Source organism: Cyanidioschyzon merolae, chromosome 4, assembly GCF_000091205.1.
Source record: "Cyanidioschyzon merolae strain 10D DNA, chromosome 4, complete genome".
In the NCBI taxonomy this organism is placed as follows: domain Eukaryota; phylum Rhodophyta; class Bangiophyceae; order Cyanidiales; family Cyanidiaceae; genus Cyanidioschyzon; species Cyanidioschyzon merolae.
This window is the reverse complement of record NC_010130.1, coordinates 149,229-167,061: the sequence shown is the minus strand read 5'-3', so window position 1 is coordinate 167,061 and position 17,833 is coordinate 149,229. Positions and strand designations below refer to the sequence as shown.

The 17,833-nt window shown below is 54.1% G+C and overlaps 6 protein-coding genes and 1 non-coding gene across 7 annotated transcripts, besides 2 other annotated features; 4 read left to right on the top strand and 3 right to left on the bottom strand.

Annotated features, from left to right (window-relative positions):
- Window positions 1-2,605: part of a sequence feature (repetitive element) that runs on past the window's edge.
- Window positions 2,200-5,223: a sequence feature (repetitive element).
- A 149-nt stretch (window positions 5,224-5,372) lies between these two features.
- On the top strand, window positions 5,373-6,053 carry CYME_CMD063C (hypothetical protein; the record flags this gene model as incomplete). The annotated part of the gene is made up of 1 exon (XM_005535375.1): window positions 5,373-6,053. The coding sequence occupies one exon, from the start codon at window positions 5,373-5,375 to the stop codon at window positions 6,051-6,053; it is 681 nt and encodes a 226-aa protein (XP_005535432.1).
- A 201-nt stretch (window positions 6,054-6,254) lies between these two features.
- Window positions 6,255-6,929, bottom strand: CYME_CMD062C (small GTP-binding protein of Rab family; the record flags this gene model as incomplete). Its single annotated transcript, XM_005535374.1, has 1 exon — window positions 6,255-6,929. One exon carries the CDS (start codon window positions 6,927-6,929, stop codon window positions 6,255-6,257), a length of 675 nt encoding a protein of 224 aa, XP_005535431.1.
- Window positions 6,930-9,551: 2,622 nt separating this feature from the next.
- Window positions 9,552-10,673, top strand: CYME_CMD061C (hypothetical protein, conserved; the record flags this gene model as incomplete). Its single annotated transcript, XM_005535373.1, has 1 exon — window positions 9,552-10,673. The coding sequence occupies one exon, from the start codon at window positions 9,552-9,554 to the stop codon at window positions 10,671-10,673; it is 1,122 nt and encodes a 373-aa protein (XP_005535430.1).
- Window positions 10,674-11,085: 412 nt separating this feature from the next.
- CYME_CMD060C (20S core proteasome subunit beta 7) lies at window positions 11,086-11,754 on the bottom strand (the record flags this gene model as incomplete). Its single annotated transcript, XM_005535372.1, has 1 exon — window positions 11,086-11,754. One exon carries the CDS (start codon window positions 11,752-11,754, stop codon window positions 11,086-11,088), a length of 669 nt encoding a protein of 222 aa, XP_005535429.1.
- Window positions 11,755-11,884: 130 nt separating this feature from the next.
- Window positions 11,885-13,540, top strand: CYME_CMD059T. Its single transcript, XR_002461230.1, has one exon. It is a non-coding gene; the product is annotated as a hypothetical transcript (transcript).
- CYME_CMD058C (fumarate hydratase precursor) lies at window positions 13,439-15,100 on the bottom strand (the record flags this gene model as incomplete). Its single annotated transcript, XM_005535371.1, has 1 exon — window positions 13,439-15,100. One exon carries the CDS (start codon window positions 15,098-15,100, stop codon window positions 13,439-13,441), a length of 1,662 nt encoding a protein of 553 aa, XP_005535428.1.
- Window positions 15,101-15,771: 671 nt separating this feature from the next.
- Window positions 15,772-16,254, top strand: CYME_CMD057C (hypothetical protein, conserved; the record flags this gene model as incomplete). The annotated part of the gene is made up of 1 exon (XM_005535370.1): window positions 15,772-16,254. The coding sequence occupies one exon, from the start codon at window positions 15,772-15,774 to the stop codon at window positions 16,252-16,254; it is 483 nt and encodes a 160-aa protein (XP_005535427.1).
- Window positions 16,255-17,833: the final 1,579 nt, after the last annotated feature.

Genomic DNA, 17,833 nt, shown 5'->3' with positions numbered 1-17,833 from the left:
CATTGTAACGAAACGTCGTGCACTCCTTGTACGCTCTTGTCATTGGAGCTGGCGTACACCCTTTTCGGGTCTTCCATCGCCCTGCTCAGTATGCCACTACCAGCCTTTGACTTTCATTCTCCTTCAAGGCGTTCAACCGATTGAAAAAATTCGCAACCGCCCGCTGTTTTCCACAATACAAATTCATTCGCAAACGAGCCTACCGGGGCTTGGTATACTCCGCCCACAGTGCATCCCCATGGGCAACACGAACATCCATGAATTTCCGAAAAGGTTCAAAGTCCGCTCCTCGGCTCGTCGCCTCGCTCAAAGCTTCCAGGTGATCCTTCATTTCTGCATTCCACGTACCAATTTTCTTTCTTGCATTCACTATACCGGATTCTCGATAGTATCTCGCTCTGGCGAGCCTCAAAAGACACATGTCTTTCTGGCGTAAGTTGCCGTCAGTACCATCTTCCGCACGCCTGGGCACAGCGATGGTTACGATATTCGTGTTTCCGGGGTTCGCGCCAACGACAAAGTCGTTATCCTGCACTTTCTGTGTCGCAGGATCCGCATCCTTGTTTTCTTCACGTTTCGCCAAGTGCGATAGCGAAGACGGAACAGGACGATCTGCCTTCAAGCGACTATAGTGTACGAATACGGCTACTCCATCGGTTTCGATCATCTCCGTTAATACTTTTTCTTGCTCGTTTTGAGATGTCTCAAATCGAAGATGTTCTTCTGGTATGTCTCCCGGTTTCTCGCCGATGAACCGTATCTTCCTCACATCGAACCCTGGACTGATCTCCCTCATGATGCCATGAAGGACTCTGAAGTCGAATGTAACAAACATTGACTAGATGTTGCAAAACGAAACGACATTGAAGCGTTCCCCCAGTACGAAAGCTTTCCGTTCCAACAACTCTCCATTTTTCCCCCATTCAGCTCCTTTTCGGCCTTGCGTCCGAGTTCACGCTTCAGGAACACGAACTAGCGCAGGATGCGGGAAAAACATCTTTTTTCATATCTGAAACCTTTTCTGTTGGGTTGACAAGCCCCAAAACCACGCGGTGCTTATGAATCGCCGCACGGATCAAAGAAGCGTCTTCCTTCTCCTGTGTGATGTCCTCTTGTTCACGAATTCGATCTCCTGTGCATCCCGACGATCGTTCGTGATGCCAATCATGATGGCCCATATCCTTTTTTTTCGAGACAGCCCAGGGTAGAGCGCAAAGATGGAGCGTATCATGAAGCGTTTCAGGTTCATGGTCGTTTTGTTCTTCAGATTCGAGAGGTACTTCATCGCCACGTAATTGTGAACATTTGAGTCACCCCTATATCGAGTGCCGTTGGAGCGGCACTCTGCATAATTTTCGTAGAGTGCATGCACTCGCTCATTTCTCCTCGTTGTTTCCCATGTGTCAAGCATCTCGTGGCGAAGGAAGGTCACGTTGGACAATTCTTCCGGAGCCTCGACTTTTTTGATGTCCGTCACGTCATGGTACATCTCCTTCGTCAGATGAATTGGTGCTGAAGATGCGTTACAAACACTCAAGGAGTGAGATGCAGTAGGGTTTCTGATGGCATCTCAGAACTTTTGCTTCACGGGATCCGCGTTACGTTCAAGAAGACAGGCTTTCACTACCAATTCGTCGTACTGTCGTCTTTCGTGCAGGTTCTGGTGTCGGTTCGCCCCCTTTTGCTTCACCGTCTTCACCTGTTCCTCATGGACGGCACTGTTTTCCGTATTTTTCTCGGCACGCGGCGGCACAGGCCCTCCAGGATCCTCTACTTTCATTTCCATAACTTTATTTATTTTTGCAAACGAGTTCACGATTAACGCTTCCGCTATAAACCGCGAAATATCACTTGAATACAGTTACTTGGTGGTTGAGACATGATAGAACTGAAAGACTATACTTTGCTACGACTTTCATGCAAATACAACTTGCCAGTCACAGTAACAAGTCTACAAATGATCAGGATCGTGTTTCGCTTCAACTGCGAGTTGCAAGTCGTGTCTCACGCCCGCCAGATCTCCCAGGTGTGCTAACAGACTGCGCTCTAGGAAAAAGAACAGCAACGAGCGACCACGCAGTAATGAGATAACAATTTCGTTACCCCTCTACGAGAAACGTTAAAAGGGGAAAGCTTTCCATATTGCCGAAGGTTTACCTTCTTGGTGGAAGGTCCCATGAGTCGTACGAGACAGCTAGCCTCGTGCTTCATGCTCCTCCCAGTGGCAGGTGCTTTGGTCCGATCTGAGCAGTCCGTCCGCAACGCAGTTTATCCTGGGACTAGGAGCGGGTACGCTGCTTCTGGGCGTTGCGCTGGTCGCAGTGGCTCCTAGTACATCGCTCCGCGCTGCCACAGGCAGTAGGCCTTTAAGCACAGCATGCTGGTTACCAGAGTGATTATGCACTCCGAGTCCGTGTGAGGAGAAGTATTCCTCGATCCGACGCCCTCAGTGGTATGGCAAAGCTCTTCTGTCTCGGTGATGCAGCTGCTCCAACGATACGGGCGCTATTGCAGGTGCAGCGAGGCAGGCACTCGGTGCACGATAGAATATACGAAACGACCAGTAGATCCCAGAGGAAGTATAAGTAATGGAACTTGAAGGTGGAGCGAAGAATAATGAGCGCTCTCATTTATTTCAGTATCCATCCCGCAATCTGGATTCTATGTTCTATGGCAAGGTGTTGACATCGGAAAACGAATCGACGCATAGTGAGCGCACCTGGGAGATCTGGCAGGCATGAGACACGACGCGCACGGTGCCGTTGTTGAAGGGAAACGCGATTTTGATCAGTAGCGTGTTATTCAGCTGGAAAAGTCGGATTTCCGTTCAGGACGTAGCAAAGTATAGTTTTTCAGTTCATTTATGTTTCAAAACTCAAACAAGTCTAGTCAAGTGTTTTTTTCGTAGTATATTGGAGAAGCGTTCACAGAGTGCTTTTTTCAAAAAAACCAAAAAAATGGAAAGTTATGAAAAACTGAGTCGACGATCCTGGAGGCCCAGGGTCGCCGGCTGCTGGAAAACAAAAACAAAAAACAGTGCCGTGTCCAGAAGAAAAGGAGGAGAAGAAGAACCGAAAGAGGGAAGGCCCCACGTCGAAGGCGGCAAGAAAGACGACTGTACAACGAGATGGTGGTGAAAGCCTGTCTTCTTAATTACATCAAGGATCTCTACAAGCAAATGTTTCAAGAGGCCATCCACAACCTTTTCGACTCGTACTCTAAGAGTATCGTCAAGGCGTTGTCAGGACTGATGCATCTGGCGAGGGAGATGTATCGCGACGTGGCGGCCATCAAAACAGTCGAGATTCCAGACGAGATCTTCGACAAGACCTTCGTTCGTCACCTGATGCTTGGTTCAGGGCAAACACGGAGGGAAAAATGAGCAAGTACATGCCCTACACGAAAGACATCCCTTTTACAGCTTCAAAGATACTCGAAACAAGGGTGACCGAGATATCTACAGCTATGGGGCGATGAAGTACCTCACGAATCTGAAGAACCATGAGACAGGGAACCTCGAACGTTTCATGATACGCACCGTGTTTGCACTCTACCCGGGCATCTCTCGCAATGGAAAATGGACGATTATCAATGGCATCATGAAAGATCGCAAGCGTGAAGATGAGGTAGAATTTGTCGACAAGAAGGCGTCAAACGAGACCACGAATGAAGCTTCTGCGATCCGTGCGGTTATACAAGAGCATCGTGCGGTACTGGGGCTACCGAATCCAACAGACAAGGTATCAGAGTTGAGCAAAGATCAGGAAAGATACGATCGCCTCATTCTGTGCTATTTCGTGTTTCTGGACCGAGAACTCGAACGCAAGGCAGAGATGAAGCTGAACGGGAAAAATGAAGAGTGGGAGAGACGGAAGGCTTTCCTAGTAGGGAAGCGCTTCGACGTGGTTCCGTTGGGCAAGATCAAGTCACATTTTGTGACTATCGACTCCAGAATCCTTTACGGCATCATGAAGGAGATCTGTCCGGAGTTCGATGTTAGCAGGGAGGAGTTCTCCGGTGAAAACCGGAAGACGTACTGGAAGAACATCTTCGATTTCAAATGTCTCAAAGTGAGCAAGCAAAAGGTATTTACTGGGATGATCAAAACCGATGGGGTAGCCCTGTGTGCACACAATCGGCGCTTGAACGCGGATTGTTCAGTTCCGTCCTCGGCTGCACCCGTGACGAAGGATGAAGATGAGAAGGAGGCGGGTCCTACGATGCAGGAGGTGCAGGATAACGACTTTGTCGTTGGCGGGGATCCTAGAAACACAAATATCATAACCATCGCTGCTCCCAAGCGTGCGGATGATGGTACTGATTGCAACTTACGCCAGACAGACATGCGTCTTTTGAGGCTCGCCAGAGCGAGATACTATCGAGAATCCGGTATAGTGAATGCAAGAAAGAAAATTGGTCCGTGGAATGCAGAAATGAAGGATCACCTGGAAGCTTTGAGCGAGGCGACGAGCCGAGGAGCGGACTTTGAACCTTTTCGGAAATTCATGGATGTTCGTGTTGCCCATGGGGATGCACTGTGGGCGGAGTATACCAAGCCCCGGTGGGCTCGTTTGCGAATGAATTTGTATTGTGGAAAACAGCGGGCGGTTGCGAATTTTTTCAACCGGTTGAACGCCTTGAAGGAGGATGGAAGTCAGAGGCTCCTGGTAGCGTATGGGGCAGGACGCTGGGCGTCGAAGAAAGGGAGTACAACAGCTCCGTCAACAAGAACGTACAAGGAGTGCACAAGCCGCTTCGTTACGATACCGATAGATGAGTTTCGAACGTCCTATACACACCATGAACTGGGTTGTACACTTCAGATGGTCGAGAAAGAAAAGTGCCAACGGACCCCTGAACATATAGCAAAGTGCGGACCGCTGAAGGAGGAGCAAATGGAAAGGAGGACGAAAGTTCGTGGACTACCTGCGCTGGTTAGAACAAGCAATGATGGAAGAAACGGATGGAGTTTGTGAACCGAGACTTTAATGCCGCCATCAATATAAGGAAATGTACGGTGCTAGAGAAAAGACCTCCAGAGCCGACAAGAGAGAACTTTATCGGACAACCTCTCAAAGTGGAACTATACGAGAAAAAGTTGGAACCAGTAGAAGGTGGCCGGTCCAAAGCGGCTGGGAGATGTCTGCACATCCGTTAGCGACTTCTTGTCTAGGGCGCCGGTCGCCACTACTGTACACCGGTGGCGACGTTCGACTTTCGAACATCGTGTTGCTCGAGACCGGTATCTTCGCTTGCAGCTTTCTAACACATATACAAACTTGTAAAGTATCAGGGAATCTTTTTTTGAACGGAACCATATTTTCAGAGCTTGCTTGGGAGCTGCAACCGCGAAAAGACCTCCGTGCGCTTGAATGGGAACGGGTGCGCTTGTTCACGTTTTGGGGTTTAGCACCGCTGGTAATGCGGGCGGTGCGAGAAAGCTTCCAATACGATGGCGACGTCGCTCCGGTTGTGGGTGCTGTGCACCGAACCAGTGGTCTTATTCGCGCAGCGCAACGACGACTGTGGCCTTCGCCTGGGACTGGCTGCTGGCGCCGCGGTCCGTTGTCGAGAACAAAGGCGTACTCGCCGCTTTAGCACAATCAAATGAGCAAGCTATCGTTCGTATGGTTCGGGAACCGGCTCGTCAACTTTGGGTAGAAGACGGCATTTCGCTTCCCGCTCCTTTCCCCGAAACGAATATGCCAACGTTGCCATTTTCTGAGGGACTGACCGCGGCGCCCAACTTGCGCCCCCACTGGGAGGGAATCCGTTCTTCTGAAACCGAAGACCGAACCTTAATTCTTTTTGAGAACCTCTCTGACTCCGGTGTTGTCGTCGAAGTGAACTGGATTGATTTCAATGGTCAAGAGATACCGTTTGGGTGGCTGGAACCCGGCAAGAGCCGCTTCCAGCCCACGTACGTGGGTCACCCGTGGATCATTCGGGATAGCAACACCGGCGAGGTCATGCTGCTTTTTGTCACGCAGAATGCATTCGGGACGGCCGTCGTGCATTCGGGACACCAGGTTGAGTACTCTTATCCACTGTAAATGCTCCGATCCGGCAAATGCTAATCCTCGCAGATGGCGCGAACCCGCGAACATGACGCTTTCGGAAACGTCTGCGCCTTATCGTGCGGTTACCCGAGGTTGACGCCCGAGTCCGACGAAGGAATACGCGCGATTATCGTCGCTGATCCTAACCGAGTCAGTCAACAGGTGCATGTGTGCGTGTGCGTGTGCTCGGGCGCCTTAACTACAGCACTTGCGCTTCGACGAGCGATTATCATGGGACAAGTTACCGACGGAGATCGTCTCGCCACGCCCCGCTTGGTAGACAGCACCCGAGGCGGATTTAGCGACTGTCGGATCACCGCTGGCCAGATGGCGCTTGTGCACTAGGCGATAAATATCGGTGAGGATGCGGACGAAGGCCTCCTCCACGTGCGAAGCGTCCAGTGCGCTCGTCTCAATAAACGATAGACCCCTTGCGTCTGCGTACTGCTGACCCTCCTCCGTGGTCACAGCTCGAAGATGCTTCAGGTCCGACTTGTTGCCAACGAGCATAATCACAATGTTCTGGTCAGCGTGGTCTCGCAGTTCTTTCAGCCACCGTTCCGCGTTTTCAAACGACGACCGCTTCGATATATCATAGACGAGAAGGGCGCCAACAGCCCCCCGATAGTATGCTGAGGTGATTGCTCGATAGCGCTCCTGCCCGGCAGTGTCCCAGATTTGCGCTTTGATCACTTTACCGTCGGTTTGCACCGAGCGCGTTGCAAACTCAACGCCAATCGTTGACTTGGACTCTAGATTGAACTCGTTCCGTGTGAAGCGCGAGAGCAGGTTGGACTTTCCCACCCCGCTATCTCCTATGAGAACAATCTTAAAAAGATAGTCGTACTCGTCATCTGGTCTTACGGACATTGTGTGGAGCTAGCCCGTCGAGCGCCCTGCGTTTCTAAACAGCGCAACCGGTGCACCAGAAGACTAGTCGTCGGCTGGCGTTGGCGTTGGCGCCCGCCCGCCCAGCCGCGTGGCGTCGAATGCGCGATCGCCTCGCGTGCTGGCTCGATACGATCCCATCAGTGGACGTGTTGATGGTGATTCTGCGTACGATATCTAGAGCATGCTGTGAGATGAATGACGATCCCTACAGTGGACGTGTTGATGGTGATCCTGCGTACGGTATCTAGAGCATGCTGTGAGATGAATGACAATCCCTACAGTGGACGTGTTGATGGTGATCCTGGATCGGATATCTAGAGTATGCTGTGAGATGAATGACGATCCCATCAGTGGACGTGTTGATGGTGATCCTGCGTACGGTATCTAGAGTATGCTGTGAGATGAATGACAATCCCTACAGTGGACGTGTTGATGGTGATCCTGCGTACGGTATCTAGAGTATGCTGTGAGATGAATGACAATCCCTACAGTGGACGTGTTGATGGTGATCCTGGATCGGATATCTAGAGTATGCTGTGAGATGAATGACGATCCCATCAGTGGACGTGTTGATGGTGATCCTGCGTACGGTATCTAGAGTATGCTGTGAGATGAATGACGATCCCTTCAGTGGACGTGTTGATGGTGATCCTGGATCGGATATCTAGAACACCCTGTAAGGTAAGAAGTTACCGTTGCTCTCGAAACACGGAGGCAAATCGTATACCGATAGTCAATCTCTGTGATGCAGGTATTCATGGCCCACTTGAGGATCTCTGGTCGAAATCAACGTTTCCGCGATCAACAAGAAACGCAGAGCTGTACATGGCGCGCTGCCTGCACTAGGCCTCACTTGTAGTTTACAGCACGCACCACGGGATTGGTGGCGTGGGCAGAAGCATTTTGGACGACGCTGTACCCGAGGCGTGCGGTGCCAGTTGTCGCATATGCAGGACAAACGCGCAGATGCGGCTCTGTAGCTTGGATTGCGCTCGAGAACGCACCCGGCTTTAGCATGAGCAGGTGCTCCAGTAGCGCTCTACGCGACGATCCCGGGTGCCCGTGGTGATACGCGCGGCGACGCTAGATGATGCGGAGGTTAGCCGCGTTGCCCGCAAGGAGCTCTGCGATCACCGGTCATTACGCTGCCTGTATGTACGCCAGGCAGCGCGCGACTCGTGGCCGTGTGTGCGATACAGTGCACCGGTGGAATCGATGACACGCGTCCAGAGGTTTTCGCTCGGGCGACAAGCTTGCTTTTCATTGAGGCGCGCAGAACTTCGTGTTTCATGTCCTCGATGTCAACTCGAAGGATCTGTTCGCTGCAGATCATGCGTTCTCGAGCGCTTCTGTGGAGCATTGCCTGGCGTGCTCGTCAAACACTGTGGTGTTGTGTGCTGCTATCCGTGAGTAGTATGCAGTTGACCTTGTGAATGATTTGAGCCCGCAGGTCGCATACTGCTTCAGCAATAATCATTAGTCTTGAGCGAGTTGGCGGCCTCGTCAACTGCACCGAGGCGCCTTCAGCATCCCAGGGCCTGAACACGAGTACGCTCTGATGCCTGTTATCGTCATCCAGGCAAGCGATCATCGGGCGCTCTCTCCAGGTTTCCCTGTGTCCTAAATGCAGCATCTCGCATCAGGCGACGAACGATTCGAATCCTCCAATACGGATACACCATCGTGCACTGCACCATATCCGCTATAGATGCACTGCAGGATGCACGATCACAGCAGCGCCCCAAATGCAGCATCTCGCATCAGGCGACGAGCAATTCGAATCCTCCAATACGGATACACCATCGTGCACTGCACCATATCCGTTATAGGTGCACTGCAGGATGCACGATCACAGCAGCGCCCTAAATGCAGCATCTCGCATCAGGCGACGAGCGATTCGAATCCTCCAATACGGATACACCATCGTGCACTGCACCATATCCGTTATAGGTGCACTGCAGGATGCACGATCACAGCAGCGCCCTAAATGCAGCATCTCGCATCAGGCGACGAGCAATTCGAATCCTCCAATACGGATACACCATCGTGCACTGCACCATATCCGTTATAGGTGCACTGCAGGATGCACGATCACAGCAGCGCCCTAAATGCAGCATCTCGCATCAGGCGACGAGCAATTCGAATCCTCCAATACGGATACACCATCGTGCACTGTACCATATCCGCTATAGGTGCACTGCAGGATGCACGATCACAGCAGCGCCCCAAATGCAGCATCTCGCATCAGGCGACGAGCGATTCGAGGTTTACCCGCACCAGGTGGCGCCATACGCTATTCGGCAGAGGTGCTTCAAACCGTTTGCTGCTGCGGTTGTGTCGCGCACGACAACCCTGGTTCGTGTTGTGCTAGTTGAAGACCGTAGCAGAAGCGCTCGAAAGAGCTATGGAAGAGGGAGCGCCCAGCGGGTTTCGTGGTTACGCGACGCTTTTCCGTTGAGCGCACTGCTCGTAGCTTCAAGCGCCCAATCAACGTTGAGTGAGCGAGCGCACGGCTCGAGGTGCGACTAGGACGCGCGCTGGTGTCGAAAACAAAGCCCACAGACTCCGGTAGCACGAGTCAAGAAAACCAAGCGTGCGGGCATGAAGTTTATGGACTTGCCGAGTGTCTCGGCACTGAATGCGGACTTGAACCAAGTGCCGCTGCCCCCGGGTGGTCACACCGTCCTCACGTGCGTCTTGGAAACGTACTCCTGCAAGGCGACGAACTCGGATAAGAAAGTAGCGCATTCACTGGAAAACCGTTTGAGCGAACAAGCTCAAGTCGAGTGCGTCTCGCCTCAGGGTGTCGGTGCGCGTGCGCAAAGAACGAACCCTCATCAACGCAAGGTGCTCATCTACCTCATTCTCGCGCTGAATACATCGTTTCCGGAATATGACTTTTCGGGAGTTGCCTCCAGAGCGCTCGAGTGCTTCAAGCCATGTCCGCCCACAGCCGTACAACACGACATTGATTTGGCACTGCAAGAAGCGTACCGATACATTGATGAGCAGCACGAGAGCCTCCGCCGAGGCCTTCCCCGGAACACGACCTCGTTGTCGGCGAAAGACCATTGGCCATCTGGCATTGGACGCATCCCTCGCAGGCGACAGCACGCTTCGGGGAGGTGTGGTCCTCAAATTCAGTCTGGAACCAGTGCCCGAACGCTAGCGATCGCATCCGCTCCGTATAGGAGGAAACGAGTGCTTGACCACGAGCGCGTTGTTGCGTCGGCGCCGTGCTCGCAGCGGGGTCTCGCTGGCAAGTCGCTGGCATCGAGCGCGCTCGGACAATCGTCCTGTGAGTCACTGACGTCGCTGCTTGGGACTCGAGAACGTCTTTGGACGACCGTCCAACAAGTCATTGCCTTCCCAAATTGCGAAATATATACATATGTCGAGGCAGACGATACTGACGGACCGTTTCATGAACCGGGAATCATCTGGTCATTCAATTACTTTTTCTACAATCATGCACTGAGGAGGGTTCTGTTCATGAAAGCAACGGCAGTACAGATGCTTCATCCGGAGCGTGTACCCACGCTTGAATGGCTCGAAGGTGAGTCGTTCATTCAAAGCGACTCAGCAACAGAAGATGAACGAATCGCAGAAGGGACAGTGTCACCGATGGGAGAAACGCGCGAATGCGAAGCGGCATCCGGGGCAGTCGGTATACTCCGAAAACACCGGAGCGATGCGCAGCTCATCTTCGACTTGAATCCATGAGTATCGGAGGAGATGTTTGCCGGAAAACTCCGGATCCGCTGCCGGCATTTTTGCCGGAGGTGTTCTGTGCCCGCTTCCGGCACCTCCATCACCTCGTTTCGCTCTGGACGCTGTACAACTAATCCACGGCATCGATGCATTTTCTCCCTACACATACTTTTCTTTCCAGGCATTGACCAGCAGTAGCAGCACACGGAAATGTGCCGCTCGCTCCCGCGGTGCTCAGCTCGCGCACAGTGCCTATGCAGCCAACCTGGTACACGAAACCCCACGCCTCTACGCTATCTTCGACATTCGTTAAAAATTGCGACCTCTAAAGCCAGCGAGACGGCTCGCATCTCCCTCGCATCGTCCGCTGCGCACCTGGTGCATCGCTCGGAACCGAGTTCCTCAGACGCGCATCCAACAACATCTAGACCTCTTCAGCAGCTTGCGCAACCTTCCACTGCAGGTTCGATAGCTCGTATGGCTCGGAAATCAGCACCTCTCCACTATCCGACACCTTAGCAACTTGCACCGATCGGAGCGCGCGACAGTCACGATAGTAAAGCACCCGAAGACACTCTTCGAGTAAACGCACGCCCTCATCCATAGCGAGCGCTGCGTGCCACTGTTTCCGGATCAAAGGCAGGGCTAGCAACGCACCTATGCCGGTCGCCACCGCTTCCGACTCAAAGGCGGTGCCGTAGAGATCGATGCAGCCCAGGAAGCGACCCTTCCCTGCGACCGCTAGGCTGTTATACAACGGGTCCATTCGCGAGCGTCTTCCGTACAACACACGCGCAAGATAGCTGTGGAGAGCGCGCGGCGACAGCTCATAGCCGTCTTCTTGACAGAACTCTTGGCGAAAGATATTGTCCGTGATCCGAAATAACTGTTGCAGGTCAGAGTACTCTCCGCCACCAGCGATAACGACACCAGGCGCCGGCTGGTGCAGCCTCGTGATGCGTTGAAACCGCGCCAGCGAACCGTATGAGGCAAGCGTGTCACAGGCAAGCACGACACCGTCCACGCACTGGACTCCAAGAACAGATGAACCTGTGACTATCGGTTCTGTTGTATGGGTTGGAGTCTCTATCATTACCTTCGAGCTGGTTGATACGACTGGTGCAGCGGGAAAGAGCCGCCAGCGGTTCAGCTGCTCGAAGCAGGCCCTGCTCCTGGTCAGTCGTCGAGCCAGCGGCGCGATGCCGGCGGGCAGCTTTCGACGTACTGCTTCGAGGTATGCGGCAATCGAACGTATTCACTGCAGCGTTTCCGTCCTCGACACCTGAGCATGGGTTTTTGAGCGTGTTTGGAGACCGAGGGGTGGATGAAAACAAGTCGAGCTGCAACAGCAGCAACTGTCGTAGCGGCAGCGGTAGGGGCATTCGCTCTACGGGGAGCGCGCTCGGGCCAGCAGGCTGAGCCAGCTCCACCAGTGTTGCGCTATGGACAGGGTCCATCGCCAGTTGCCTTATGCATAGGAGTGGTGCTATCGACACTCTGGAATGCGGGTCGGTTGGTTACGTTGTGATCGCGAAGGTCAGGCTTGCGGTTTCCTCGTTCGTTTTGCTCAAAGCAGCCGCCGCAGCCGCCACCGCTCTAGCGCAAACGCGTAGGTCGTGCTTTGCATACGTTTCCGCTGCGGTATGATCATGTGTCGTTTAGTGTTGTTTTCTTTCTGGTTCGGTATCTGTTTGCGTCCGATGAGGTTCGCATTGGCGCAAGCACCAAACGAATCCCGGCCAACCCACATCAGCTGTTGCACTTTTGTTGACATAGACCCTTCAACGACGCGACGCTACCGTTGTGTCTTCAGGTCGTCGGCAGGCGGCGCGCTCGTTCTGGTACCAGGAATTCCACCTGAAGACTGTATTGCATCCAAAAACACGGACTGAACCAAGTCAGTCTCCAGCGTGACCGCCACATAGCCGCTTCGACAAGCCGGAGCGATCACCAAGGCTGCACCTTGAATGCGAGCCGAACACAAGGTCAAGACTTGAAATGGCTCGCTTCTGTCCGGTCACGAGCATGCATTCGATCAGGTCTCCAGTGCCCCGAAAAACGATCAGGTTTCCATAATCTCTCTCTGTTTCCAGTGAACTGGTGGAACCGATGCGAAGAGCGAATTGTGTAGCGAAGCAAATCGCTCCCGGATCGCCGCACTGAACCTAGGCTGCTGCGTCGGGGATGCTCGCCCCAAATGCGCTACAATGAAGACACGGCTACGAAAGCTACTAGCGAACGCCGAGCACTCCGCAGAGCTCTGGGTAGTCAGCACGCCGCAGGAATACCACGGCGCCCTGTTTCTACGTGTGCCAGGAACGCACCAGCGCGAGTCGCCACTTCACATGAGAGACAAGGTAGCGGTACCACGGTTTGGACTGGGTGTATGCACGCGCGACACGGAAGCTGCGCAACTGCATTTGCACTCTGTAGGAGGCAACGCGCACAACGTGGCACTTTGTTGACATTTTGTGCGCGTCTAGCGATTCGGAGACAGCAGCAATGGTAAGGATGCTTTTGTTGGCGTAGCGCCCTTGCACCGGCCGAAAACAGCGGTGCTGTTGCCAGCTGGAAGGCAAGTTGAGGTAGCGTAACGCACACCGAGCATTCTCTTGCGCACTACATCCGGAAACTGCAACGCATCGGGAGGAACCGCAATCCTGCCCTGGAAGCCATGTTCCTGTTGTGCTGGTGCTTCGCAGGTGCGCCCCCGTCTCCTCATGGTCCGTTGCTGCCGCGATCGCTAGCTAACGAATACCGAGGATGGAGCTCTTCGGTTACGTTTCCGCGGGGGCCAGCATGCGGCGCGGATCTACTGCTTGGTCGAACGCTTCCGCGGTGATGTAGCCACTAGCGAGAGCCGCTTCCCGTAAAGACAAGTTTTCACGATGAGCTTTCTTCGCGATCGCTGCTGCCTTGTCGTAGCCTATCACTGGATTTAGGGCAGTGACGAGCATCAGCGAGCGCTCCACAAGGAAGGCAATGCGTTCGCGGTTCGCCTCAATGCCATGCACACAATGCAACTCGAACGATTTCATTCCATCGGTGAGCAAGCGTGTCGAATGGAGCACGTTATACGCTATGAGCGGCTTGTACACGTTCAACTGAAAATGCCCATTGCTTCCGCCAATCGTCACTGCGACATGATTGCCCATGACCTGGGCGCAGAGCATCGTCATGGCTTCGCATTGCGTTGGGTTGACCTTCCCCGGCATGATGCTGCTTCCGGGCTCATTTTCGGGGAGTTGCAGTTCACCGAGGCCACAGCGCGGACCGCTTCCCAGAAAGCGAATGTCATTGGCGATCTTCGTGAGGCTCACCGCCAGTGTATTCAGCGCGCCGCTGGTCTCGACCATGGCATCATGGGCAGCCAGCGCTTCGAATTTGTTGGGTGCAGGCCGGAAGACGGTTCCAGTGTGCTCGCTTAGCTCCCGGCAGACGAGCTCATCAAACCCTCGTCGTGAGTTCAGCCCAGTGCCCACCGCGGTTCCGCCGATGGCCAGATATCGAAGACGCTCCAGCGCGTTCAGCATCCGCTGCTCGCCGAACTCGAGCTGTTGCACATAGGCACTGAACTCTTGGCCCAGCGTTAAGGGCACGGCGTCCTGCAGATGCGTTCGGCCGATTTTAATGATGTCCTCAAAAGCGGTGGACTTGTTCTGCAATGCGTTTCGGAGATCGCGCAGGCCTGGAAGCAGTTTGCGTTCTATTTCGAGTACAGCAGCGATATGCATAGCACTCGGAAACGTGTCATTACTGCTCTGGCTCATATTCACGTGATCATTCGGATGCACCGGGGACTTGGATCCAAGTTCTCCACCAAGCATTTCAATTGCTCTATTACTGATAACCTCATTCACGTTCATATTGGTCTGTGTACCCGAGCCTGTCTGCCATACAACGAGCGGGAAATGCTCATCGAGCTTGCCAGTCGCAACTTCCTCCGCTGCGCGCACGATCATCTCTCCCAGCCGCGAATCGAGAACGCCCAGCGCCATATTAGCCTTGGCGGCTGCACGCTTTAGTTCGCCAAACGCATGGATTATTGGGCGTGGCATGCGATCTGTGTCACGACAGATATCAAAGTTGCGAAGCGAACGCGCTGTCTGGGCACCATAGTACCTATCTGCAGGCACCAGGATCGGGCCGAATGTATCTCGCTCTGTTCTGGTATCTCCCTGCATTGCTGGACGCTCCACAGAGCTGCCGAAGCAGCGCGTGTACGATGCAACCGGCGGCGTCGTCTGAAGGGCGCTGCGCACGCCACCCCCAGGCAGCGCGTGCTCTGCGTTGTGAGAGGTACCACCGCGGATCCCGGTCGAAGCCGGTCTTCGCTGAAACACAGGCCCACCCTGATACTCTCCTGCTGCCAAGTACGCTTCCAGTGGCCGCAAGCTCGCCCAGAGACTCGAAACGGCTCTGGCACGCTGCGCGCTCATGAACGCGGATAGCCGCTGCCACCGCCTGATAACGAGCGAATGAACGAGAGGCTCGCTAGTCGCGCTCCGCGCACGCCAATGCTTCATGTGCGCATCGCTTCGCAGCGCTGGTGCGATGTCCAGCGCTAGCGACACTTGCAGAATGTACATAGGTATACTGGAATGTATACATATGGACAGAACTTGAATGGCGAGGCATGCGCATCGCTTCGCAGCGCTGGTGCGATGCCCAGCGCTGGCGACACTTGCAGAATGTACATAGTATACTGGAATGTATACATATGGACAGAACTTGAATGGCGAGGCATGCGCATCGCTTCGCAGCGCTGGTGCGATGCCCAGCGCTAGCGACACTTGCAGAATGTACATACGTATGCTGGAATGTATACATATGGACAGAACTTGAATGGCGAGGCATGCGCATCGCTTCGCAGCGCTGGTGCGATGCCCAGCGCTGGCGACACTTGCAGAATGTACATAGTATACTGGAATGTATACATATGGACAGAACTTGAATGGCGAGGCATGCGCATCGCTTCGCAGCGCTGATGCCAGCGACATCGCTCGGTGCCCGAATAAGCGTCGCTCTCCGCGAGCCCTATTGTGAACGTTCGCAGACGCATAGCAGACGCCTCTGGAAGCGAGAGCGCTTCTCAACTAGGGCTTCGTTCATGTTCGTGGGTTCGGTAAATGTGTTAAGGAAGCCACGGGGCTGCTGCTTTCACGGTTGGAAGTACTGGGCGATAGAGCGCCAGGAGCGACTTGAACGACGGCAGCGACACGTCGCGTTTCGTTCGCCGAGTTCGAAGACTGGCCGGCCGTCGCTTTCTATGGAGCTATCGGATGAGGTGCTGACTGCCCTGATAGTCGGCGGATTGGGTACCATTGCGGGTATAGGTTTGCTCGCGTTCACAGAGGTGCAAGGTGAGCGCGGGAAGGCCCGGGGTCGGCGTGAACCCTGCGTGGAATGTCGTGGGGACGGTCAGGTTGCCTGCGGGTACTGCCAGGGCCGCGGCAAGCTCGGTTTCGGGCAGTATGAAAAGGAATGTTCGTACTGCAAGGGGCGAAGCACTGTGGTTTGTCTCAACTGCGGCGGGTCTGGTCTACAGCCCCGATATCTTGATCGCATTCGGCCGGAGGACCTCATGGACTAGGCTGACGCAGCGAGTCATCGTTCAGTGCTTATAGTCTTTCTCATCAATCGTGCTCCGACTCCCAGATGCGTGTCGTCAAATTCGTTTTCGCAGTTTAGAGCGGATGCGTTCGACGTGCGCTCATTTGAAGAAAAGTAAGAATCCAAGGGAAAGGAGCAAAGATGGGCGTCGGGGATCCTCGAAGGCTGTCATCACCGGCTGCCGGGAAAGAAAACGAAAAATTCTGTTTTCTCCACCCATCGAGGGAAAAGCGCAAGTGTCGACGAAGAAGAAGGGGGAAATAGGCGAGAGAGGGCGTTTGCGCTACGGGACGATGACCTTACTGCAGTGCCACAGAGGGCTCGAATTAGAGGCCTCCTTGTGCTGGGGAGCTCCACCAGCCTCAATGCACGCAGGGAGCTCGTCAACTGAGACACCAGCGCCGTCACCCAGCAGCAGACGATGTGGGATGCTGAATACGAGAGACCAGGGGAGCTGAGGCGATCTAACTTCATCTAGCAACCTCTGCTGCTCGAAGTGTACTGTTAGAAACCGAAATAGATGCCAGGGGACCGGTCACGAACGGCGCAGAGGCGCATGCGCGTGGGTATACGTATTTACCCTCCATGGTCGTTGAACGTTTTTGTTTTACTTCTGGGATACCAGGCTAGCACGCCTGCGTAGCGCAAAAAAGCAGTACCCGAGCGCTGCACTGCGGCAACCACCACCATCTTAACGGACGGTGTAGAAATGCGGTGCGCCGTCGACATTTTTGGCAACAGTCCTGGAACAGGCGCTAAAGAAGAGCGGGGGGATCGCTCCAACCAGCGCTGGGGGCACCAAAGTCCCGGTCATCAACACAACGTAAACGCTCGATACATGTCGATGATTTGCTTTCCACCCAGAGCACGCCGAGCGCCTCGAATCCGATCGCTGCGCAGGCACTCTGTTTCTAAAAATGCATTCCAAGCACTCCGTTTTATCGTGCAGCGTCGAAGCATGCAACCTTATGTAGATGCATATAGTTAGCGGCATGACGCACGGACATCCAGCGGGGCGGCTGGTAGGCGTTCCGGTGCGCGCGCACAAACACACCCACACACACACAGGACTCGCGGGTTCGGGCTAGGCGCCGCACTGACGCATGGCTTGCGTTGCCAGATGCTATGCACGTACATGTGGCGATACCGGGGGCGCATGGCGATTCCGACGCTGGGAATCGTCACTCGGGAAATGTAACTAGAAGCGAGAGGCATACACAGGACCTGAAAGGTTTCCTTCGCCCAGCTGTAGGCGTATCACTGGACGCTTTTGAAAGTTGCTTGGCAGATCATGATCTGCGTGAAGGAGAACTCTAAAGGAGGCGCCCAGTCCTGGTCGAAGCGACGAGTGCTTCAGCCATGGATGAGCGTGTTGACGCGGAATCGCTTCCCATCATCCATTCCCTGGGTGCCAAGGGATTCTTTTTGGATCCCAGCGAGTTCGATGAGGCGCCGGGGCAGTCGCAGTGCGCGAAGCTGCCGGCCATATCCCATGTGGTGAAACCCGGAGCCAAACGCAAGCGTACTTTGAGCGCGTCCTGTGCGAGCGCCTCTACCTG